Raw genomic sequence first — 26,394 nt, 5'->3', positions numbered from 1 at the left:
AATTAATACCTCCAAGTTGTAGTTCATATCATATGAATGAAAAGTTGCAAGAAAAAAATACTCTCTTAGTTTTAGTTTATTTGTTAAATATACTACAACATTTAGCCATATTTAACCCATTTTCTTTAACAATACTATTAATTAAGTTAACATTGATTGGCTTTTCAGTTTAAATAAGTTTAGCGAACATTTTTGAAACCATGGTTACACTATTATTTGTTAAATGAAGGTGGCTTTTACACCTCCCCCACCCAAAAAAAATGAGTTAGTTATGTTATTTAAGTTTAGTCGAATGTCTTTTATCCCGTTAAAATAACCGTTTGAAAGAAATTGGACGATACGGAGCCCTCTATAGTCCTGGAACACAGAGTACCGTACTAACAAAGCCCTCAGACAACCCTCAGTGTCCCACCACGCAACACTGAGCTAGCAGCTAACCACCACATTTGACCCTGTGTGTGCCATGAGATGAATTAGACATCCGGGCTGTGTGTATGGAAGATGGCGACACTTATCCTCCCTGGTGAATGGATCAAAAACTGGGAAAAATCTGGAAAACACGAGTTGTGAGTATAGCTGAACTTCAACACAGTGCCAGGGGTTACCGTGGGTTAATAGCAGCTGACTGATATAAACCAACTAAAAAAATGCGTAGCTAATATTGCAGTTGAGGCCAATCTTCTAAGTGTGGTCTGGGGCTAACAGAAGCGTTAACGTTAGCAAGCTACACAAAAAACATTTCAAGTGGCTTGCTAACGTATATCCACGTCGCTATTTGGAAAATATTCGGATATACTAAATATTTGCAACTAGACAGTATATACCCTTTTCTTGAAATTTAACTAGCTAACGTTACCTGCATGCTAGCAATTTTGCTAGCTTACGCTCTTGATTTGTAAACACTGGCTACCAACGCTAAGCTAGTTAGCACCAATGTAGCACACTCCCCAACTGCTTCGATAGATTCAGGATTTGTAATTGCATTGCATTTGATGCCAACAGTCATGTAGTTACTTGGCGTCATTTCCCAACACACAACAGAGAACAGGTGGCGGATAAACACTTTATAGCCAGAGTTGTGCACAGTAACAGTAATGTTGTAGTAATCAAGTGGAGGGAAACGACTAAGCTTGATATAACGCTATAGCAGTTAGCGAGCGTTAGCTGCAACATTAGCAACGGTGTCTGATTGTCTTGTTGGATGTTGTTTTGCATATGCATGGCAGCATGAAAACGAAATATGCCATTTCATGTTTTTATTCGAACTTCTGTTCAGAAAGACTCTGCTCACACTTAACCTTGTTAGCTAACGTTTACTTTAATATAGATACTTGTGTACCCCATCAGTTAGCTTACGTATTGACCATGGTATGACGTTAGCTAACTCAAATGTCGATACAAAGTTATGCAATTTGTGCTAACCATCAGCCAGCATTAACTTTATGGGCACAGAGGGAAAACCACCAACCCATCCTAAGGCAGCACCATGGATGCTCGCCCTAACAACACCTGGCAATCAAAACTTATGAGAAAATTGTCCTGTAGCTATATGATTGTGTTATAATGGAAAATGTCGACCTAAAGACTCTGTTTTTCTTGAGCTAATCTTTAATGTAAAGGCGGAGACACTAAAGGTGCCTATCCATAGTGCAACCTACTATAAGTTGTAGGCCTTGAATCTTAAAGTAGGGCCTGCAGTAGGATGCACCAACTCAAACTACTCAATTGTTAGTCGTGTATCTAACAATTGTGTATTTAGCAATTCATTTTGATACTTTATTGAGATATGCAACAAATAATCAATTGTAAAACATACGAATTGAGAAATAACAAAACACGTTTTCAAACAATGTACAATATTCTCCCTCATGCACATTCTCAGCTGCTGGGCAGAGCTGAGATCCACCTGTAAAGTAATCCAGTAGCCACTAAACATGCTTAATAAATGTTATGTTGAGGAAATACTTTTTACCTTCATATAAAACTATTAAATAATTTCACAATAAGTATGTGTCTATTTGAGCACCTCTGTTTTAAATCCTCAAGTTGGAGGGTCATGGTTAAAGGTCCCATGTCAGCAAAACCCCACGGACTCCCTATCACTTGAAGGATGTCACCCTATTCCTACCATCATTATTGCAGGAGGCCAGAGGAAGGCCATTTTCCATATGCTGATTAAAGAAGGGTCACATTGTTTATTTTTTTACCAACTATTTTCCAAGTTAAATTGTGTTTTTTTTATTTGATCACAACCATCCAAACAATATAGTGATATTAATCATTAGTACGATTTAATCATTGTGATTACCAGAGTTAACTGAACCACTCTATGTTTGACCTCAGGTTCCTGACACACAGCTGTCAGTTTGGTGGTGTTGAGCATCTCAGATGGAGCGATACATGAATAGTAGTTCTCTAGCAGCTTTAGTTTTTTTCGTGGAAAGCCATTGAGGCGGCACATTATATCTGATCAGTGGTCTTCTTTGCTAGTTCTTTGAGGCTTTGAGTATTATTTTTTCAGGAATTAATTTAATATGCTAAGAAAAATAAATGTTAAAAGTTGAATGATATACATTGTGTTAACTAAAGGAAGATTCAACGGCTATGGTTTGTAATGTCTGTGTTATCTAACTGACCATCATTTTCTTTTTTTTCTTTCATAGTGTACAACTCTGCAAAGACCTTACAGAGAAAACAGACCATGGAAGTGAAGTTAGAGGTAAGTTGACATTTGAAAATGACCTCAATTCTGTAACACACTTGTTTTTAGTTTGTCTTTCAATGTACCTTAACGTCCCTGTTTTAAAGACACTCATGGAAATGGTGGTACTTTGATTTGGAAAACAAATAATTTAAACAAATGCGTTTAAGTTAAACATAAAATATATAAAAGAAAAGTTGAAATATAACCTTTGTAATAAATGTAAGGTTGGAATGTATATGTTGGCTGTGGTGAAAGTAGATATGTATGGATCTAATGATGCACAAATATCTGCAATCTGTAAATGAGCACAACTTTGTTCATTATAATCACAGGCCGTTTTTTTGCATCCGAGGGAACCCTTAAATCATTTATCACCCTAATTAGGTACAAGTAAATCTCCTATAAAGAATATTCTCTTCCATTAAATAATTATTTATAGCAGTGATAAATGCCTCCAAAAGCCTGGTAGTTTGGCAGTTTTTCCTAAGAACTTTAGTTTCCCTATACATTGCTAATACACAACACATTATTGTTTTATTTTCCAGTTTCTAAAAATACTGCGACGTTGCAGATACCTTTTTTTTTTTAATATCATTACATTACTATAATATATTATGTCATAGTATAATATTATTAGGGCTGTCAAGTTAACGCACATTTTTTTTAGCGCCACTAATTATTTTTAACGCGATTAACGCATGTGTATTTGTTGTCCTCGGCCGCCCCGTAGTTTCAGAGCGCATCGAGTTTAAAATACCATCTACAAGCTGATGCTGACAGCCCCGCTCCTGCTGCCTGCTTGCAGCAGACCACACTTCCACGCTCACCGGCAGGCACCGACTGGCTGTTGGGAGGACCGGGAGGGTGTGTGTATGTGTGGCGCGAGCGAGCGAGAGAGAGACCTTACGTGTATTGTTGTTGTTAGCATCTGGTGCTAGCTAGCTGCGCTAACGGATATAAGGAGCTGTTGAAAACAGAGGAGCGACATTTCGCCGACAACTGCGCCGAGCACTTGACTTTATGCAGGAAGCCAGACAGTGGGACATTGTACGAGAAGTCAGCACACTCAGCACGGATAGTGCGCAACATGATTGCAGCGTCCAGGCAGCTCCCGTTCGAGCATATGCCTTGAGTTGCACATAGCTCCAACGATCCATCACACACACACACACACACACACACACACACACACACACACACACACACATTGTATTGTATGAGAGGTTCCAGGTTGAATTGAGGCGAATATTTGTAATGTTCAGAGGTTGTTGTGTTTAATATTCATGAGAATATTTGTCATCGTTCAAATGATAATAAACATTAGCATAAAGCATATTTGTCCACTCATATGTTGATAAGAGTATTAAAAACTTGAAAAATATTCCTCTAAGGTACATTTAAAACAGATAAAAAATGTGCGATAAATGTGCGATTAATCGCGATTCACTATGGACAATCATGCGATTAAATATTTTAATCGACTGACAGCCCTAAATATTATGCAATTACAGTCAAGCTGTGACTTGCATATTTGTTGTTGTTGAATGAGACCACACCACATCTTTGTTCTTGCACAACTATACACTTGAGCGTTAATGCAAACTGGGATGTTTTAAACAAGTCATCATAATGCAGGCACACATGAAAATTCAGTTGTTTTACAAAGCATTTGTTATGAAAATCTATCCATGGCAATACAAATCTGTTCTCTACTGCCTTTCTGTTAATGGACGATGCATCAGTGACATTCAAATGTTTTGGCTTGACTTGCAATGATGAACAAATACATGGTCTATTTTTACCTAGCTACAACAGACCTATCCACTTATATTTGATATCCAAGAGTGTTTTCCTGTTAGATCTGTCTGCTCAGTTTAAGATGAACTGTGTCTGGTCTGTTTCCCCCGCAGACATACAGGCTGCCTTATACGAGCTGTGCTGGCAGGTTGTACAGGGGAACCTGAAGTTGGATCTTGCAACCTGCGTCCTTGGGGAGATGATGGTACCAATGCTTTTTTGTTTCAGTGTTAAAACAATGTCAAACGCACAGAATTATCTACGCTGTTATTTGAAGACACAGCTTTTCTTCCTTGTTCATATCTTGCTTTTATTCCATCTTAATTATTCCCTGCATGCGTATTATTTATTTTTTCAGGAACTCCGAGATGACATGCCATCAATTTTAGCAGATGTTTTCAGCATACTAGGTAAATCCAAGTTTTTATTTTAAAAATGGAATTATTCTGAAGTACTGCATTACACTTAAATCTAAAGTCGTATGTATAATAAAAAAGCTATTAATGTTGCAAACTTGTCAGACTCGTCTTAATGTTTTTCTTAATTATATTCTTCACAGATTTAGAGACTAGTGCACTGGAAGAAAAAGTCAAACGTGAACATTACACGTCACTTGTGGGAGCATGTTTGGTAAGAATAACATCCAATGTTTTAATGTATTTGACACTTCATGCAGTTGGACTAGAATACTAGACTACCTGAAAAAAATGGTATGATCAAAATACGAGTGCTTGTACGATTATGCATTTCTCTTCATTGGCACTGTTGCAACACAGTTACACACTGAATGGGTTATAGTTTAATTTGTATTTAGAATGAAGACCATAACACTGTTCATAGGGATTGTGATCTCATTTGACCCAGGTGCGTAATGAGACTGCCTGATTAAATAACAACTAAAACAAATAAATAAGCAACTTGATATCTTTTTATTTCAGTTTTTTGTTCCGGAGGTCATCCTGAAAGAGAGGCTGGATCCAGAAACCCTTGAATCTCTGGGACTTATAAAACAAGCTCATCAGTTCAACCAGAAGATTGTTAAAATCAAGACTAAACTATTGTGAGTCGAGTGCACCATTAAGTACAGATGCAGACATACGCAAATACAAAATGTGCTTTTCAATTTTTTTGTTAAACCTGTGTTTCTTCTCATCAGTTACAAGCAACAGAAGTTTAACTTGCTACGGGAGGAGAACGAGGGCTACGCTAAACTAATCACCGAGCTCGGCCAAGACCTCTCGGGCAGCATCACCAGCCACCTCGTCCTGGAGAGCATCAAGTCCCTCATAGGTATCTGGCCTGTCTCTTTCAGGATGACTTAATTGACTGTGGTTCTACTTTGTCTTGATTGATTTGAATCTCTTTCCCTCTGATCACTTAGATTTCACTTTGACTCCGATATGGCAGCACCTGTTTTTTCACAGAGATTTCACTCCCGCCAAGAAAAAGCTGATACTCCCTCTTATACTTTAGATTTGGAGGACTCTGGCCTCAGAAGCACAGAGGACAAAAATAATAACCTGTTTTTCATTTTGAAGCCCCACGTGACTCACTGTTTTCTGATGGATCTGTTTTGTTTTCCTGCAGGATGTTTCAACCTGGACCCCAATCGTGTCCTGGACATAATCCTAGAGGTGTACGAGAGCCGATCTGACCAAGATGAGTTCTTCCTGTCTCTCATCAAGTCCTACATGTGTGAGCCACTCACCCTTTGCCACATCCTGGGCTTCAAGTTCAAATTTTACCAGGTACGAATTACAAGAATATGTTAATAAATGTGCTGTGCTCTACTGGGCTAGAATGTGCTCAATAGCATAAAATGCCTCATATTTATTTTCTCGTTTGCTTTTGTCTTTCCAAACAATAATAATCATTGCATTAGTACAATTTCTTAAAAAAAACCTTTTATTAGATTTTCTAATGGTAATAATTAATTATATTTTGTTTTTATTCAGGAGCCCAATGAGGAAACCCCAAAGTCACTTTATCACATTGCTGCTGCTCTGCTTCACCATAACCTGATAGAGCTGGAAGATCTCTACGTACATGTAAGAAAGAGGAGCAGATACTCGTCACATTAGTTTATATATGTAGAACTCATTTGTTTTTACTGAAATATTTGGTCTTTCGTTGCCTCTCTTGTCATTCTAGCTTATGCCAGTAGATGCCACCATCGTAGAGGAACACAAACGGGATATCACAGAGGCCAAACAGATTGCCCGCAAGCTGGTCATGGTGGTGTTGCCCTCGGAGAAAAGTGAAGACAAAGACAAGGAGAAAGAAAAGGAGGAGGAGAAGAATGACAAGGTATCAAAGCATGTGTGAAAATATAAGCCTGTTCTGGAGGAATGGATGGATATTTAGTTCCTCTGCTGTGACTGCTTTACTTATTGTTAATCCTTGACATTAAAAAGGACAAAGGCACTCAGTTGCTGCTCTTTTTCTGTGCTCACAGCCCCCTGATAACCAGAAGCTCGGTCTGCTTGAGGCGCTTCTACGGATTGGAGACTGGCACCACGCCCAGAGTATTATGGACCAGATGCCGTCCTTCTACGCTACATCTCACAAAGCCATCGCGCTGGCACTCTGCCAGCTTGTGCACCTGACTGTGGACCCTCTTTACAGGAGGTACTGACTTTTCTTTTCATATTTCACCTTCTGCGCAGTATGTGTTGTCTGACCAGTAAGCATGCACAATTACCTCTTGTCACTAGCTGGAGCTGTCAACTTCTACTAATGCCAACATTTTATGAATGCAAATAAGAAAGCTACAAAAAGAAAATGCAGGCTCTGACAAACAGGTCTGTTCTTCGCAGGTCGGGCCTCCCTAAAGGGGCAAAGGGGCGTGTAATTCACCCACTGAGGAACAAGCGGGCCCCTCGGCCTGCAGAGAACTTCGAGGACCTGCGCAGGGACACATTTAGCATGATGTGCTACCTGGGCCCGCACCTCTCCCATGACGCTATCCTCTTCGCCAAGATCGTGCGTCTGGGCAAGGGCTTCATGAAGGAGGTACATAAGTGTCACCACAAAAATGTTACATCTGCACGCAAGCCTACATCTCCTTTTTCCAAAACTCATATTCGGTGTTGTTTTCTTCCCAGTACCAAAGTGAAAACAGACCTGATGCCCGAGAGAAAATGGTAGGTTGAAAACCAATATCTGACTAACGCTGCTACAAAAAGAGAACTGTAGATATGCATTATAATATATGCACACATGGATGAGACAGGTGGTCATTTTGACTGTAAGGACCCAATTAATGTTGACTTTTTGCCCTTTTGCAGGAAACTCTATTGAGTTGTTTCCTGTGCATTGCAGACCAGGTGCTACTCCCTTCTCTTTCTCTGATGGAGTGTAATGCTTGCATGTCTGAGGAAGTGTGGGGTCTCTTCAAACTCTTTCCCTACCAGCACAGGTGAGATATACACACACACACACACACACACACACACACACACACACACACACACACAGACTCACTCTCCATGTGGCTCTGTTTAATTAAGCTGTGGGATAGTAAACCCTCAGGCACCGCTCCAGGATGCTGTTTACTAGCTGGCAAGAGGGCACACAATCACACTGAGCTCATCAAGCCGTGCTTCATAGTTTGAAATGTGTGTGTTGTTTAGCAGACCATCTTTCCTGCTCTCGCACCATGTTAGAATTCTTTTTTTAGGGGTCTAAATACTGCTTAGTACATCACTGATGAGCAATGACAACCAAAAAGGTTAAGCTTTCTTTTAGTTTTCTGTGTCCTTTTGTCACAGCTAATAACATGATTATTTACTAAGTACAGCAGCACTTTGTAGATTATACAAGACCATGTCAATGCTGTCAAAGCAAGGGTTTATCGTCAAGTTAAACAGGACATGTAGTGCAGTTCATTTATCCTCTAGCAGTGTCTTGTGTATTATCCAGTGGTTTTCTCTTTGTGCTGAATTTGAATGCATCTCGCTTTTTAATTCCTTTACATCGCCTTTCTCAAAATATGACACACAGCAAATGATTTGATGTGTTTTCAGTTAAGGAGTTTTTTATTTAACTGACTGCAAATGAGGTGGAAATTAACATGCCAGCTGCCATGAAGAAAGTCTGTGGATTTATTATACTGCAAAGTGCCTTATTCTGAATGCTTTAGAGCCAGACCTTCTGTTTATTGTGCTTCCTCTATCTTTGCTCAGGTACCGGTTATATGGACAGTGGAAGAATGAGACGTACACAAGCCACCCACTGTTGGTTAAAGTCAAAGCTACGACTGTGGAAAGGGCCAAATACATCATGAAGTAAGTTGTTTTGCAGATCCCAGTGTACCATCATTGATCCATCGTCTGTCTTTGTGTAGCTTCGGTTATCTTTTGCTGTGTCTCCAATCCAAACACGGGGCTGTGTCTGGTTGTTTAAAATATGTATCTATTAGTTTCCCCAGCTGTCCTGCTCTGTTCAGCAGACCGGTGCTTTACTTGGAAAAGAGAAAGTAAACCTTGAATTTATGGGCCGCCTTTCCTATCCATTCAATTTGCTGGTCCTCGCATAGTGACACATTTTGGACAATCAATTCAGCTCTCAAAACAACACTATCAGCAGAAATTCGCTATCATCAGTACATCAAGGCCATTCCTTCATTGTTGTTGTTGTTGTTGTTTTCTAGTCCTTCTGTGGGGCAGCCATTGAATTTGCCAGATCATTCTACTTGCAGACAATTTAGCAGCAAATAGCAAAACTATTAATATCATATTGAAATTCTTAAATAATCTAATTGAATCAAAAGTCACTCAATTGGTTTGACTTGATTGAATAGTAAAGACATGTCTTAATGAACCACCAGACACAGAGACAGTTTCATCTCCATAAGACCATTAAACACCCGAGCTTGCACTATTTGTAATGTTGTTTTTTTATATTTATTCTTTTATGTCTTGTAAATTGCTGATGATACTGTTGAGGAACCTGCGATCTAAGTTTTCATACATTACATAATTAGACCCTAGTTTTGTATATGTTATGACAATAAACCTTTGAATCTTTGAATCTAATGTTTTTTTCCCCCATCCCTCCTAAGCTAAGATGTATACAAAATAGCAGTTTAGTCAAACAACACACAGACACAAAAATGTGACTTGCAAACCTGTGTTTCTGTGCTGGTGAAGTTATTATTCTAACACTGTTCTGCCTTTGAAGAAATCAGTGACTTTTATCTTGAACTGACAACCGTAACAGCATTTCCCAATTGCTGTGAAGCTCACAGAAGTGACAGTCTTGGCTAACAGCGCTTTCTGCATCGTCTTGTTTTTAATCTCCTGTTTCTCTACTTGTTTTTTTCTCCCCAGGCGTTTGACCAAAGAGAATGTGAAACAATCTGGAAGGCAGATTGGAAAGCTGAGCCATAGCAATCCCACCATCCTCTTTGATTATGTGAGTTTATTTTTCTATGACTTGTTTATTTAAGGCGAGACACGGCAGGCAAAAACATCGTTTTTCAAGTACTGGTCAATTTTGAGATTTTGTGCTATTTTGATTCCATAACATGTTTTCTTTCAGGCTTTTGGAAGGAAAACGTACAAAATACACATTTAAGTGTTTATTTTACTATAGTTTGTCTATTTGCGTCTGTAGATTTCTCCTAAATTCACCAAAAGTTAGCATTCTAACGTAACATAAAGTACCGCGACCGCTGTGTGCACCATGTCAACAGAGATATCGCTGGAAAGCTGTGTCTCTCCTGCACAATCTCATCGGATCCAAATATGGTCATTTCCTTTGTATCAGCAACCAATCGTGAAAGCACAAAGGGGTCTTAAACCAAGAAACGAAATCTCATTGGCTGGTGTCAATTTCTGACAACGTGATTCGTTCAGATGCGTCACGTGGTGTGCTAAAACACTTCCTGGTTAGCTTTCCGCTAGAAATTGAAATCTCAAAATTCCAAAAGAACGGCGAAAAAAACATTCACAGAGAAGACGACAACAATTGTCACTTGCACGAAGCAAGGTTATACAAAAAACAAATAACCCCGAACATGAAATACCTTCACGGGGTGCGTCGATGCGCAAGCTGTCATCCAAAGAACAGGAGGGTTTAGCTAGCTTCTCACTGCAATCTTTAAAGGTCGTTTTCTCAAAATGAGTTTTTTCTCCTACTCTGAGTTCGAAATTTCAACTTCAGTAGCACGTACATACACCAAACCTTCCAGTTATATTCCCATCAATATTATGAAGGCTTTTACAGAAGGGTTTGTTCATATATCATTCATAGCCTGAATTATACAACATTTTATACCTAAAAACATGGCGAAAATGGATATTTTAGGGCTGTTGACAGTATTTTCTGATTTATGGAGTGATAAAAATAGATATCCAAAATCCCTTCTGTAACAGCCTTATATACTAATATGACTACAAAATGAAACAATAATTTTGAACCTGGCTTTATCCAAAGTTCAGATTTCGATTCCTGAAATGTGTTAAAATATGTGCATATTTAATGAGATAATGGATAATTTGCATATTTAAACATGCTATTTCAGAAAACTTGTAATACAAAAGACAATTGCCTTATTGTAAGTAATTAACTGGAGAAATTTCTAGCTGATACCGTTAAGTTAAAAAAATTACCCTATTCACCTGGGGTGTCTCGCCTTAGGTAGCATTTTGAATAAACAGCATACGAAGACAGATTTGGCCAGAGACAAATAATCAGTGTTTAACAGCATGTGCTCCGTATAGTTAATGCATTTTCTGGTTATATATCAAGCTGAATGAATCAAAATAAATGACTATAATATTTGTATTATTATTAAGTGTCCATCAATGTCCAATTGTATTTGTAGAAGTTCTAAGAAATGCAATTACAATATTGAAGATGCACAAATGAACATTGTTTTAATATAAATAATCTTGGCAAATACAGAATTCGTAGGACAATTTAGATTGGTCGATCTTTTTGACCGCATCCGCAACCAACTTGAGCAGTTATTCCAAACACGACTCCCCAGACATTCTCTTTTCTACCCTGATCTGTGGATGCACATGAACTAAAAGGATGCGCACATGAACTAAAAGGATGCGCACATGTGTTTGGCCTCTCAGTCACGTAAAGGGATAGTGTCTGTTGTAATGTGTTCCCCTGTAGTTATTGATGTGTTCTCCTCTCCTCTGTCCTGTTATACATCAGATGCTGTCTCAGATCCAATGGTACGACAACCTCATCGTTCCAGTGGTGGACTCCTTGAAATACCTCACATCCCTCAACTACGATGTCTTGGCCTGTATCCTACTCTATATTTCTGTGTGTGTGTGGCAGTGGGATGTGAAGGTCTTCTTTCCATTTTCTAAGTTGTTTTTACTTAACTCTGCCTTAAGATTGCATCATTGAGGCTCTGGCTAATCCTGAGAAAGAGAAGATGAAGCACGACGACACCACAATCTCCTCGTGGCTTCAGAGTAAGTGGCTTCACACTTAGCGTCCAGCAGTCACATCATGTATTTGCTTACAAAGGAGAGAATCTGACGTACACCTCTTTGTCTTTTTAACCCAGGCTTGGCAAGTCTGTGTGGAGCCGTGTTCAGAAAATACCCCATTGAGTTGGCTGGCCTTCTTCAGTATGTCACCAATCAGCTGAAAGCAGGGAAGAGGTAAGAAGCTCCAAACGATAAATAACAGGTTGACCGGTTTGCATTGGTTTTATATTATACCTTTGTGTTGGGAAGAGTACAAAGTGGTTTTATACACCCCATGCCTGACAATTGCTTCAATACGTCCCTCGTCTTTCTGCAGTTTTGACCTGTTGATTCTGAAAGAGGTGGTGCAGAAAATGGCTGGCATCGAGATCACTGACGAGATGACCTCAGAGCAGTTAGAGGCCATGACCGGAGGGGAGCAACTCAAAGCTGAGGTAAATGGACTCGACTGCAGTGATCATATCTTGATGCAGTCTCCTGAGCAAGATATGTATGACTTACAGTGCTGAACCTAAGCTTACATAATTTATGTCTCTGTCAACAGGGTGGCTACTTTGGTCAGATCAGGAACACTAAGAAGTCGTCACAGCGTCTGAAGGATGCGCTGCTGGACCACGAGTTGGCCCTGCCTCTTTGTTTACTCATGGCCCAGCAGCGAAATGGTGTGGTTTTCTTAGAGAGTGGCGAGAAACATCTTAAACTTGTTGGCCACCTCTATGACCAGGTATGCAACCTTCTCTTAATATATTAATGTCGTTTTTTTTTTACGTTTTTCTTCCTAAACAATTCAAAGTTCCTGAATTCACACTCCACCCACTTTGTATCAGAACAATCTCTTTTTCTCCTGATTGTATTCTTTGTATTCCTGCAGTGTCATGACACGTTGGTGCAGTTTGGTGGCTTTCTGGCCTCCAACCTGAGCACTGAGGACTACATCAAGCGGGTTCCCTCCATTGACATCCTTTGTAACAAGTTCCACACTCCCCATGACGCTGCCTTCTTCCTGTCTCGACCAATGTACGCCCATCAGATTCTGGTGAGTAAAACACTGTCAGAGCCCGGTTGTGCATTTCGTCACGTTTCTGATATTTCTTCTTAATATTCAAGACAATGATCAGGTATACATGTTGGTTAGATTTTAAATGTGGCGCTTCTGATTTGACTTTGACTATTCAACTCCCTTAAAGCTGAAACTATTTCAAATCAAGACAAGCACAAGTTTATTGATTTGGAGAAAATGGAGCCCTCATTTGAAGCTCTCTCCACACAGTCTAAATACGACGAGCTGAAGAAAGCAGAGAAAGGTAACCGGCAGCAGCAGAAGGTCCACAAGTACGTGGCAGCGTGTGAGACGGTGATGACTCCGGTGCATGAGGCCGTAATGTCCCTCCATCCGGCCAGGGTCTGGGACGACATCCGCCCTCAGTTCTACGCCACCTTCTGGTCCCTCACCATGTACGACCTGGCCGTGCCACATTCTGCCTACGACCGCGAGGTCAACAAGCTCAAGGTCCAGATCAAGGCCATCGAGGACAACTCCGAGATAGTGAGTACTTCAGACACAGCTGTTTCTAAAAGGAAACTCAGATCATTCAATGCAAAGGAGTGCAAGATTCAGTGATTGTGTAAGAAATGTAAAATATTCTGACGATTGTATGTTGCTGTCAATGTATTTATTGTGTGAATATTCTTTCATCCCAACGTAGCCCATGAATAAGAAAAAGAAGGAGAAGGAACGCTGCACCGCCCTGCAGGAGAAACTGCAGGAGGAGGAGAAGAAGCAGCTGGAGCACGTCCAAAGGGTTCTGCACCGCCTCAAGCTGGAGAAAGACAACTGGTTGTTGGCCAGTAAGTATTCTGGTTTTGCTGCCAATGACACAATTGATGCATCTTACTCTGCGTATGGACCGTCTTCCACAATACTGTGAAGAAGACGGTCCTTCAATAAGAGTATGATTAGTCTTTGAAGTACATTTATACACCTTAACACACATTCAGCCACATTAATTACAATGCGCAGGTCCGGTTCCTCCCGAAAAAAATATACAGCAATTAAATGAATGGAATTAAAAGAATACTTCACCCACAAAATGACAATTTGTTTATCAATTACTCGTGTTACCTTAAATTTGTACAAAAATGTGCTCACTACTTACTGAACACATACATTTTGTTTGTAAACGGATGTTCTGATATAGTTTTGCAATTCATCAAGAATTTTCTCCGTTTTTGTACTCATCATTCACCTTGGAGGCATGCAAGAAAAACAAAGTTTCCAAGAATTCAAAGTAACAAAGGGTGAGTAATTAATATAAAAATGGTCATTTTGTGGGGGAAGTATTGCTTTAAGCTTCCAGAAGGACAGAACCAATGGCTAAAACATGTGGTTGTGCACAATGTTCATATATTTTACAAGCAAGAGAAGTTCAGTTACAGTCCAGACACAATAAGACTATTAATGTAGTTAAGGGACATCGAGGCAAGGCTGGTCATGTCATTGCCATGATCACAGTGCCGATGTAGGGGGTGAAACAAATGTCTGAATTTAAATAACCCACCTGTCTCTGTTATTAATACAACTTTAAATTCTTACTGACAGAATCCACAAAGAACGAGACCATAACAAAGTTCCTGCAGCTCTGCCTGTTCCCGCGCTGCATCTTCTCTTCCATCGACGCCGTGTACTGCGCCCGCTTCGTGGAGCTGGTCCACCAGCAGAAGACGCCCAACTTCTGCACCCTCCTGTGCTACGACAGGGTAAGACGCGCATATATATCTCCGTCTTACAGTGAATGCAACTACAATTCATTTTCAAAGCAGTTTTCCTCAATTAGAAAGGAACAACATATTGACTATGTGGTTAGTAAAAGGACTGTAATTTGTGTCAATACTCTGATACTCAATATTTAATGGTTTAACAACCCTAATAAAAGCCTAAAAGGGACCTTCAATAGCTGCTCGATCATTAAGACTATTTGTGTAACATTCAGTCAGACTCCCAAAGGAGTGCAGCTCTAGGATATTGAACATCACATCTTTGAGTTACTATCTGGCAAAATATATATATATATTTTTTTTTGTATGCAACTCATTTTAAAGATGTTATTTATACCTTGTTTTGAAAGCGTACGCACTACATTGTGTCCCCCTGCAGGTGTTCTCCGCCATCATTTACACTGTGGCCAGCTGTACGGAGAACGAGTCTCATCGCTACGGACGCTTCCTCTGCTGCATGCTGGAGACGGTGACCCGTTGGCATAGCGACCGTGCGATCTATGAGAAGGTGTGCATCTCTTCCTGTTCTCTACACCTGTCACTTGCATGCATCTTCTTTTGCACTTTTCCTGGCCGATTCCAATATTTGGAAAGTCTGCCTATACCTTTTGTTCTTATCTTGACCCATAGTTTGTTTACTAATAAATGGTTTATATTGTCTTCTGTTATTTTGTAATCAAAACCCTGTTTTTGAAGTTAGTCGAGGGCTTGTTTTGAAATCCCAAGCTTTATATCTTCATTCATGCTACACGGCTTCTGCCATCACACGGCATGTGTCTAAAATCTGATATATCTGACCAGTGGCAGATCTATCGGTGCATCTCTACATGCAGCATTTTGTGCTTAACGAAGAGCTGGGAAGTAAGTTGTTTCTTGTTTTTGTGTGACCATAGGAGTGTGTAAACTACCCTGGCTTCCTGACCATCTTCAGAGCTACAGGCTTTGACGGCGGGAACAAAGCAGACCAATTGGATTATGAGAACTTCAGGCATGTGGTGCACAAATGGCACTACATGCTGACTAAAGTGAGCTGCTCTTCCTTTTAAATATTTGTCTTCCATCTAGATATTGGCAGTTGAATTCCCATTGAAGGTGTGTTTTGTGTTTAATCATGCCCTCTCTCCTTCCAGGCCTCAGTTCACTGCCTGGAGACCGGAGACTACACCCACATCCGGAACATTCTCATCGTGCTCACCAAGATCCTGCCCTGCTACCCCAAAGTCCTGAACCTCGGCCAAGCGCTGGAATGCCGAGTCCACAAGATCTGCCTCGAGGAGAAGGACAAGAGGCCAGACCTCTATGCCTTAGCAATGGGGTAACACAGCGCTGTGTGCTGTTCAGCTCTCTTTACTTTCTCTCTCTACTTCTTGAAGTTTTGTTAAAGATATCTATCCGGAGACCTATGAGGGGATAGTGGTGACTGTGGCAAATGTTTGAGTTTCATTATGTTAAGGGGTGGTCAGACAGTCTGTTGAAGTTTTTAACAATTAACAAGATGGCTGCCTGTGTGTTATATTTGTGTCTCTAGAGTGGACATGTTAGACCATTTTTCTACAGTCTATAGTTCAGCCTTTGAGTTTCGATCAACCGTTATAGGGCAAATCAGTATTACTTGATATTCTTAGATCTTTATTACATAGATACTGATCACGATGGGGGGCCGGGCTTAATTTACTGATTACCCTTGTCTCTTTTAAAAAGGGTATCTTTTTTTATGTCAACTTTTGTGTGTGCATTGTGCAAACCCTTTATGCATCTTGCAGTTATTCAGGTCGCTTGAAAAGCCACAAGGCGCACATGGTCCCTGAGAACGAGTTTCACCACAAGGAGCAGCCGGCGCGCAGTGCCACCCCCGCCAGCCTGCAGAACGGCCCCGGCAGCACGGGCAAGCCCGTCAGCGGGACCAGCAAGACCGATGAGGGGACGTCAGAGGACGTTGGTGAGTGACCAGAACATAGATGCAGCACATAACCATTGAATGAATTCACAAATAAGGGACCAGATAGCATTCGTGCCACCATTCCTAATAAGCATGCCAGTCAAATGAATAGCCTGTGTGCTCATACAGTTGTTGGTTTGATTCTGTGCAGATCGGGGCAAGGATAAAGCTCAGGGCACGACAAAGCCAGTGAACAAAGCCAACAGTGCAGCAGCCAAAGTGACCACCAGCAACGGGAACGGTGCTCTCAACAGGTAGTCATCCCAAGAGCTGCTTTCACACTTAACTACCACAATTTATGTTTCTAAACAGCATCAAACATACATTCAATAGTATTGCCTCTCTCTTGTTGCTTTTGCCGGTCAGTCTGTTTATAATGCAACCTTTCGAATGATGCATTTTGAACATTCATCCCTTTGCAGCACCAAAGCTGTCAAAGAACGGGACGACAAAGAGAAGAGCGGCAAGGAGAAAAAGGAGAAAAAGGAAAAGACAGCAGGCAGCACTCCTGAGACAAAGGCAGAGAGCCGTCGGGAGAAGCTGAGAGACGAGAGGCCAGGGAAGGAGGAGCGACCAGCACGTGAGGGTAAGGAAAAGACCCCCAAGGCAGACAGGGAGAAAGTGAAGGCCGAGGAGAAGAGCAGCAAAGACGACAAGGCCAAAGCCGGCAACGGGGAGCCTGCGGAGCCATCCAGGGAGCGAGACGCCACCAAGGAGTCCAAGAGCAAGGAGAAAGGAGAGCGGAGCGCTGTGACCGCGACCATCAAGTCACCGATTCCCAGATCAGAGTCAGCCGAATCTGAGAGGGGTAAGGGGCCTCGCTGGTTGTCAGTCCACACCTTTAACCCCTGTTGGACACTGTTGTTTTCTGTTGTGATACGACATGGAGTCTGATGCTCTGTCATCTCTTCACATTTCAGTCTGACAATGTACTCGCCCCTACAACACTTCTGTCCGTCGCTGCTTTTTGTGAATGTTGAACGTGCAGCCCCATTAAAAACTATTTGTTTTTGTCTTTCTAGATCACAAAAGACGAAAGCTCGACAGTCACTCTTCTCCGTCCCACTCCTCGTCTGTTAAGGTTAGTATGGCTTGAGGAAGGCTGTGCCAGTTTCTTCTCTATCTGCCGGAGCGTTCCCTGCCGTTGCACATTCCAGCAGCCCCTGAAGATCACCGAGGAGAGTTGTCATGCAGGCATCGCATCTGGAACCCCAACCAAATCCATGGGAGTTGGAAAGCATTCCATGGACATCAGCATAATATTTTGCAGAATTGGGAGAAAAACGCCCTCAAAGACTTAGCCAAGAGAATATTGTGTATATAGAGTATTTTCATATTGAATTATGTATCTATTTTTATATTAATGAAAGCAGTCAGTGTGCCCTGGGAAGAAAGAAGTTTTCTACGTGTTTCTATATTCCTCGTGGATTTTTTTTTTTGCTTTTTGAGAATAATATCCTGAAGTAAAATGGCTTGCCAAATCAAGAGCTCTTTCTCCAGTGGCTGCTTTTTTCGTTGTTTTTTTTAACATCAGAAGCAGAGTTTTACTACTTGAAATTGTGCCCAAGATTTTCCCCCCTGTTTTTGCGAGCTGAGAAGATATCCTGGTTAAAGAGATGTAAAGTGTTTTACTATTGCCGTCGAAGTCCCTGGGTCCTGCACAGAGTCGAAAGGTGTCCAGCAGTCAGCTGATCGTCGGTCCCCCGTCTGTCCGTTTGTTAAAACGGCCTGCATGCTGCCGCTTCACGTCGCACGACGCCCCCCAAGTCAGAGGTGCCGGCCCCACAACGCTGCCCCCAAGTCAGAGGTGCCGGCCCCACAACGCTGCCCCCACAGCCTCCAGCCGTCAGCAGCAACAGTCGCACTACCTCCTGGCAAGCCACCAGCTGCTGAGATCAACTGAGAAAATGAATGTCGCAGTTTTGAATGAGCCAAAAATGCTGCTGAAAGTAAGCCTGCCCCTACAGAGAGAGAGAGAGAGAGAGAGTGAGAGAGAGGGAGTGAGGGAAAGAGCGGGTGAAGCCTGAAGCGTCTGGAGCGTTGCCCAATCCGCTGGGAGCTTGTGATGATAGGTCTTTATTGTACCCTTCCACCAGAGAAATAGGCCCTGTGTCTTATCCATTCCTGAACTGTAAGTGACAGCAACAGTTACCTATGTAGGGATGCAGCCAAGCACATAGGAATTAAGTGATTTGTCGCATACACACAGGCACACACACAGACACACACATTAATCACAGCACTTGCACTTTAGATGTATTGAACACCAGCTGCGCTGTAGACTTCTCTATACGATGCTGTCTGATATCACAGACCTGTCTGTAGTGCTATGGCTAGCAGTAATCTCATACATGCTCAGGGTTTTCTATTTTAAATATTGACATTCCAGATGTTGAGCTCATGAACTCTCCTTTATGTAATAACCTTGTCAAAGCCTTAGTCCTTGAAGGTCAGAGGTCAAGGGAGAAGTACGCTGTTGGTCCGGCCAACCCCCCCTGCCCCCTTCTTCCAACTCTCTACTGCTGTCTGACAACCTCCTTCCAAAACCCCTCCACCCCCCCACAGCTCATCTGTCATCTCCATTCATCCCCACAGGACAATAGCAACGAACCCAAGGACTCCACATCCAAGGTTTGCACCCACTCTGCACGTTCTTTACACTGTCTGTTTTCTGCTGCTGACCAAAAGTCATTTCAAATGTCTTTTCTCCACCTCATGTTTTTGTATCCCCACTTTTTAAAAAGCACTGTATGGATTGATTCACATGTCAATATAAGCAATTTGTTGGTTGTAAAAACCAAATCAAGTAGTTAAGACGCCCACTTCACTACAAGCAAGCCTTTTCTAATATTACATATTATCATTTTATTGAGTAGCTTACCTTTAAGGTTCAAGATGAACTTTGACAGTTCATTAAAGCCAACTTGAACAATACAGAAAAACACCAGTTTTGGGTTTCTTCAGGTTGGTCACAATGTTGAACGTAATGGGGGTTTTGACTCTGACGAACAGAAAAGTAAGATTATTTTCTACCAAAAAGACCTAATATTTAGTAGAGACAACTTGATTCTGTTGGTCAGTGTCTATGTGAAATATGAATTCATGGTTTATTGTTGGACATTTTAAACTTTAAATCTTACAACATGACAAAAGCATTTCATTTTTCACTGAATGCTCTCTGTTATTATCCCAGTCACATTTATTGTTAGACATCACTTTATCCCACATCAACATCTTTGCAACACGTTACTAAAACACAAACTGTACAGCTGTCTTTCATTATTTCGTCATTCATTATCATTACCCTGTTTTTTTAAATGTAGTATGATACATTATTGACAACTGTGTAGAAATATATTTCAACTTACTATCTTGGATATTTAGTTTAGCTGTGAATTGATTCATCACGTATCCCCTGCCGAGTCCTGTTTCACAAACACAGTGGAATTAATCCAATTGTTTCTAATAGTTCAATCCTTAGTTTGGACACATGGGCATGTTGTGAAACGTTGTGAGCTTGATCAATACTGTGTTTGCAAATGTATTTTAAATATATATATATGGTAGATATGTGCACGACAATATGTTACCATTACATATCTGGAACTGCTCAGATGAAATGGTCATCTCGCACTTGTTCTTGATCTGATGCAGGGTGTTATTTGTAAAACATTAAGATGACGTGGCATTCTGTGTAAATGCACTCCTGACAATATAAAAACTTTCATTCTTCTCGTTCTGTTCAAATATAATTGCCTCCGCAGCACCACGCCAACTACAACTCAGTATCCCGGTCCAAGAGCAGAGAGAGGGAGACGGAGAAGAAAGAGTCAGACGCGAGCACACAGGGCCGCTCCAAAGAGAAGAAGGAAGAGAAGGAGCGCAAAGAGAGGAAAAGAGTCAGTACTGAACAACAGCATGTTTTGGGGACATGTCCTCCTTTGGACCTTTTCCCTCCTTGCTATAATCTTCTAAAGCCGTTGTTCAGAGAGGATAGCGAGTGACGGTTTCATACAGCCTATGGTCAGGATGTCTTGTCCCCATCACTAATGTCCTGCTGTTTCTCTTGTAGGACCATCTTATCAATGAACGAGAGCCGAGCCTCGAGTCCAAGCGCAGAAAGGACGAGAATGGAACAAGTATGTTTCTCTTTGGACAAATCGCATGTAAACATTCGCCAGGCAAGTTCAGTTTAACAAAACTAACTCAATCTTCTCTTCTCAGATTCCTCCAAAAACAGCAAGAGTGAGAGTCCTTCCTGCGACTCCCCGCTTTCCACTGAAAAAGAGAAGACCAAAAGATCCAAATCTTCCAGCAAAGAGAAGACGGACTCTGTGAAACCTGAGCGGACTTCCTCCGGAGGCAAAAAGGTGTGTGAAGTGCATTATTACTGATGACCTGCAGTCCCTCCTCTAAACATGAGTCAACATGCATTCTTATAGCTTTTATTGTTAATGTAAATGAATGCTAATAATTCATGCAGCTTTATTTCCATTACGTCTGTTTTCAATTCATACTTCGTTGTTTTCTTATTTAACAGGAGTCCAGGCACGATAAGGAGAAATCTGAAAAGAAGGAGAAGAGGGACAGCAGCGGGAAAGAAGAGAAAAAGCAATATCCTTAAACGTAAACCGCCATATATATCATTATTGAGAGTTATTTGTTCTGTGTGAATATTTTAAACTTAAAGGTATGGAGTCTTTTAAAATAGTATTTTTGTAACTTCACATGAACAGTTGGGGTTTCCTGTTTGTGATGTATATAGCTAGTTGTTTTGAACACAATGTAAACATTTGCAATTGAACATGTGTTAAGCACAGCCACTCGGTGTGACACTAAAAGCATCCTGAGCAGTTACTGTCAGAGATGGTACTCATGCTGAGTAGCATCGGGCAGCCTGCAGAGAGGACTGTGCCGAATCTGTGCACTTATCCTCGGCCTATAACCATTCAATGTTAATTTGAGCTTTTAACTGGAGGCACAGCTCTGTCTGGCTGTTACTGCAGCCCGTCCTGATCCCACATGCAGTGTGAGGAGAAGCAACCATGTCCCTCAGACTGTTGTTCAGCAGCCTGACTGCTTAAGGGCTCGACTTAGGTCTAGAACAAAGCTGATTTTATTTTTTTACCATCAAAAACACATTTCATTCTTTGGATTTATTTCCCTTAACTATCATACTCATAAATCCTCTGACAAGCACAGATAATGTGCACTGATCCATGGAGGTAAGACACATACACCGTCTTTGCACACAGCTCTCAATACGACCCCTCTCCGGTCAGTGTCTCACGTTGTCTCTCTCTGATCCCCAGCAGAACTGGAGAAGCTGTTTTTATCTGCGAGGCATCTGCAACACCCCCCCACCCCCGTGCTCCTGTTGGCTCGTACTCTCATTTCTGCCCGTGTTGTTTTGCTGTAAACTCCCGAGTGTTGTTAGCTGTAGTTATTTCAACTTACAGAGCACCTCATTTTGTTTCCATTTCAGTATAAAGTGAACCCACTGAAATGCTTTTGTTTTTATTATTCAGTACGGGCACAATGTGCTGCTCTATCACAATGTTATTATTCTGAGTAGAAACATGGTTACTGTATGAAATGATCTCTGGGTCATGTATTCAATAATCTCATGCTTGAAATATGTGTCTTTTTTTTTTTGTACGTTGTCAGGCTTTGCTTTTTGCTCGTTTTAATGGAGTTAACATGCTTTCCATACTCACTTACCTCATATCCTTTCGAGATACTTAGATATTTTTTATTTATTTATCTCCAACTTTTAATCCGAGTTAGAACGTAGACGTAAGTGAGGAAAATGATACAAAGGACCAGTTTGTATATTGTGTACAATAATAAAGAGGATAACATGGAATTCACATCATGTTATTTCTTCTTTTCTTTTCTTTTTTGATGTCCCTAAAGTCCTTTTGTGATTTTGTGTTAATCAGGTTTTTACATAATTTATAAAATGCCACTTCGACCTTGATTCAAATGTAGAGTTGTTAAGAAAAATCTGACAAAACAATTCTGACACTCTGTACTCCAAATGTTTCAAAATGTCTTTTGGAGATTTTATCTGCTGTACTCAATGAGTGTAAGCTTTTTTTAAAAACAATAAACGATAGTTTTCCTAGTGTGTCCCTTTGATATTGTCTCCTTCCTTTCCCTTCTTCCTTCCACAAACATTATCTAAAGAATATTTTTCAGCGGCTGTAATGCCATGAAAACATTCATCGTGTAGTTTGCCAAAAATGTTAACAAAAACAAAAGGGAAAAAGACAACATAAAAATGATATAGTATATTTTGTCAAAAAAAGTTGAAAAATACAACATTATTTTGAAAAAGAACAGGAAACGTAAAGTATAGTATGTCGAAAGAATCTGAAATCAACATAAAATGGTATGTTGAATTTTTTTTAACAAAAACACAGTATATAGCGTGCCGAAAATTCAGAATGGTATAGTATTTATTTAAATCTTAAAAACCGAAGAAGCATACTACACTGAACAAAAATATAAACGCAACACTTTTGTTTTTGCTCCCATTTTTCATGAGATGAACTCAAAGATCTAAAACATTTTCTAAATACACAAAATAACCATTTCTCTCAAATATTGTTCACAAACCTGAAAAAATCTGTGATAGTGAGCACTTCTCCTTTGCCGAGATAATCCATCCCACCTCACAGGTGTGGCATATCAAGATGCTGATTAGACAGCATGATTATTGCACAGGTGTGCCTTAGGCTGGCCACAATAAAAGGCCACTCTGAAACGTGCATTTTTGCTTTATTGGGGGGGTCCGAAAACCAGTCAGTATCTGGTGTTAGGGTAATGTTGTGAATCGAGTGGCCCATGGTGGTGGTGGGGTTAGGGCAGGGGTACTCAAATACAAATCTTAAAGGTCCAAAATAAATGTTTCAATAAGACAAAGGTCCGTTTATTACGGTCATTCAAACTTTTAAACAATTGCAACAAGATTCTTAACACGAGGTTGCAAAAACAAAAATAATCTGTATGCAGCAGTTTTCATTGTTGTTGTGTCTGTGCTTGACCCCTCAGAGTCGCAGTGTAAGAGCTGCACAGTTAGGAATAAAGGCAGCCGCACCCTCTTTCATTCAGCATTCCCATTATTGCTTTATAAATGTATTCCCCCTTGTGTGTCCACTGAGGTTCGTCAGGCCCAACACATCTTCAGCAAACTCCCCCTTTGCCTCATCATAACAACTCACAAACACCAGCAACTGAGCATTGTGAGTGGTGTGAGTGGACTCACCCACAGCTAAGGAAATGCACTGTGCATTTTTTATTCCATCACAAAGCTGATGAATCAAATCACCAGCCAGTATTTATGTTCTTCTGGTTGCTGTGCAATCTGAGAGGGGATTTGCTTGATTTGACCTGTTATTTCCTCTTTTTGTTTGCCTTCAACATGGTCTCCATCACTTCAGTCATGCATTCTTTTATACTGCAGTTATTATCCAGTGGAAAGCCCTTACCTACTGGCCTAGTTAAATCAAAGTGGTTACTTTTTTTTGGCTGGGCAGTGTAGTTTTACACACCGTCTGATTTGACTTTCTCAGGACTTAAAACAGTTTTTTGGGGGAAGACCCCCTCAAAGAAAACAATATATTTACACACGTAAGGTCATCATCTTAACAGTTGTGTATGCTCATCCGTGAGCAGAGCATCAAGTTGACATGTCTATTACAGCTGAATGCGGCGATTACCATTTTGTTCAGCAAAACGCCTCACAGACGTATTAAGATCAACAGCTTTAGTGCGTTTTGATTCAATGCTGAGTACAGCCACACTGACAGTATCTTCTCTGTCATTGTAGACCACAAATACCTCATTCCTTCAGTGCTTGAGTCCGAATGCTTCTCGTTTTGCGCCGTCCAGTTCAAAGTGAAATCGCCGCCAATCATATGTCCACGCTCGCGCCAGGACCCGGGGAGGGGTTACATGACGCGCATCTTGTGCTGCATTCACTTGCACTCGGACATTAGAGACTTTCTCTCATAAATGTCCGATGGGCCACAACTTTTCTTTTAAAACAAAGCTGCCAACTGGGGTGGCAGCTGGGGTGGCAAGGCCTATTTTTAGGGTGTCAGTTGCCGCCCCGGAAGGTGAAACTAGGCTACTAGCTACAGTACAGATGGAACTAGATGAGCTGTTAACTCTCGCTCTGAATTTTTTTTTTTAAATTCTCGCTCTGACTTAGACAGGTTGAAAGAGATACACACATTTTTCCCACCCGCAGTCCGCGAAGACCCGCCCTACTGTGCCTCTGATTCGCAGATTGTTTGGGGGGGAAAAACGCTGACTGGATGCTGAATGTGATTGGACCAAAGCGTTGACACACACAGGTGGAACACAGTGGAACAGTCAGACATGCAGAGCGCTGTTTGCAGTGGACATAGCGGAGAATTTTGACTCGTTGCGAATGCGTTGTGGCGATGTCTCACATATAATACAGAGATATAATACATATGAAAAGTATAATTTGCTCAGAGTCCGGAGACAGTGGTGGTTCGGTCCGGATCCGGACCGGAGTCCGTAGTTTGAGGATGCCTGGGTTAGGGTATGGGCACTGGGCAGGCGTATGTTATGGACGACGAACACAGGACACTCGATTCACAACATTACCCTAACCCTCACACCAGATACTGACTGGTTTTCAGACCCCCCAATAAAGCAAAAATGCACGTTTCAGAGTGGCCTCACGTTTCAGAGTGGCCTTATACCTTATGTGTGTGCGTGATTGTGTGTGAGAATGAGACAGGAGTAAGGCCCCGGCCACACGAAAACGGCTAAACGCATAGGATTAACGCAATCGCAAAAAAGCTTCCGTCCATATGCAATATTCACCGGATAGTGTCAGTCACATAGACTGTATATTCTGGGTGATTCTGGGTAGTGTAGTGTCTTCTGCCATCCTTTACTCCGAAAAAATATTTGTTTCTCCGAATCGAAGGGGAAAAATACAAAAGCATTGTACACAATTTAAACCAATCAATGTTGTGTAATTAACAAGGATAATCTGGTGTATTTTAGTCGATGAGTAGTGCAGATATCACTGTAAAATCAATCGACAGTAAGGGGAATACTTACTTCCGGGTGTACAATTCTCCGTTATCCAATGGGAATGGACGCTCACATTGCCTTTAAGGGCAGCCGACACAAACGAATGCCGTGCTTCCATGAGCGTCAAATCCCGCCGCAGATAGGAATACATTGCAATCAGTTGAAAGCTATTTGCGTCCCTTTATGAAGCTGAAGGAGCCTAGGAGCGTCACAACTGCACGCCACGGACACTGACCAAACGTCGCTCCTGGACGATTATGGAGTGAGAGTGTGTTGGGTTACGGAGGAAAAGAGAGAGGGTTCTATTTTCTGACGCGTGAGTTCCCCGACACACCGGGGACACATATTTATGTATAAAAGACATCAAAAAGTGCATTTTGCATGATAGGTCCCCTTTAAGTCAATTTTTTGTTGTCCTTTGCTCTTTTCTTTATATATTATAGCTACAGTATTCCTGTTTAAAAACCTGCACGTTTCCTCTGATTGAAACCTTGATCAAACTGTGTCATGAGGGGAGCCCAGCCATAGGCGGATTTTGCAGGGGGGCAGGGGGGGCATTGCCCCCCCTAGTGGCTGAAATATGTTACAGCATTACTACTTCTAAAACTGTTCCAATACAAATATTTCGTATATCAATA

The 26,394-nt window shown here is 41.2% G+C and overlaps 1 protein-coding gene across 8 annotated transcripts; it reads left to right on the top strand.

Moving 5' to 3' along the window:
- Positions 1–313: 313 nt before the first annotated feature.
- Positions 314–22,816, top strand: thoc2 (THO complex 2). 8 transcript variants are annotated; one of them, XM_034204132.1, is made up of 40 exons: positions 314–566; positions 2,664–2,719; positions 4,615–4,706; positions 4,860–4,911; positions 5,061–5,131; positions 5,440–5,561; positions 5,658–5,791; positions 6,089–6,249; positions 6,457–6,549; positions 6,653–6,808; positions 6,957–7,129; positions 7,318–7,513; positions 7,606–7,644; positions 7,789–7,919; positions 8,686–8,787; positions 9,832–9,916; positions 11,675–11,768; positions 11,863–11,943; positions 12,039–12,135; positions 12,278–12,395; positions 12,506–12,685; positions 12,833–12,997; positions 13,232–13,507; positions 13,668–13,809; positions 14,215–14,259; positions 14,561–14,718; positions 15,116–15,244; positions 15,630–15,761; positions 15,867–16,051; positions 16,500–16,675; positions 16,827–16,929; positions 17,098–17,483; positions 17,698–17,756; positions 19,241–19,306; positions 20,440–20,574; positions 20,748–20,814; positions 20,900–21,045; positions 21,216–21,289; positions 21,854–21,900; positions 21,991–22,816. In XM_034204132.1, the coding sequence occupies exons 1-39, from the start codon at positions 502–504 to the stop codon at positions 21,879–21,881; spliced, it is 4,770 nt and encodes a 1,589-aa protein (XP_034060023.1). In that variant the 5' UTR covers positions 314–501; the 3' UTR covers positions 21,882–21,900; positions 21,991–22,816. The 8 variants fall into 8 exon arrangements, with proteins under 8 accessions (XP_034060023.1, XP_034060024.1, XP_034060026.1 ...); XM_034204133.1 differs by having other exon boundaries at positions 21,988–22,816; XM_034204136.1 differs by having other exon boundaries at positions 315–566; positions 19,271–19,306.
- The last annotated feature ends 3,578 nt before the right edge of the window (positions 22,817–26,394 follow it).

Source organism: Gymnodraco acuticeps, unplaced genomic scaffold (genome assembly GCF_902827175.1).
Source record: "Gymnodraco acuticeps unplaced genomic scaffold, fGymAcu1.1, whole genome shotgun sequence".
Taxonomy (NCBI): Eukaryota; Metazoa; Chordata; class Actinopteri; order Perciformes; family Bathydraconidae; genus Gymnodraco; species Gymnodraco acuticeps.
This window is presented reverse-complemented; position numbering and strand designations above follow the sequence as displayed.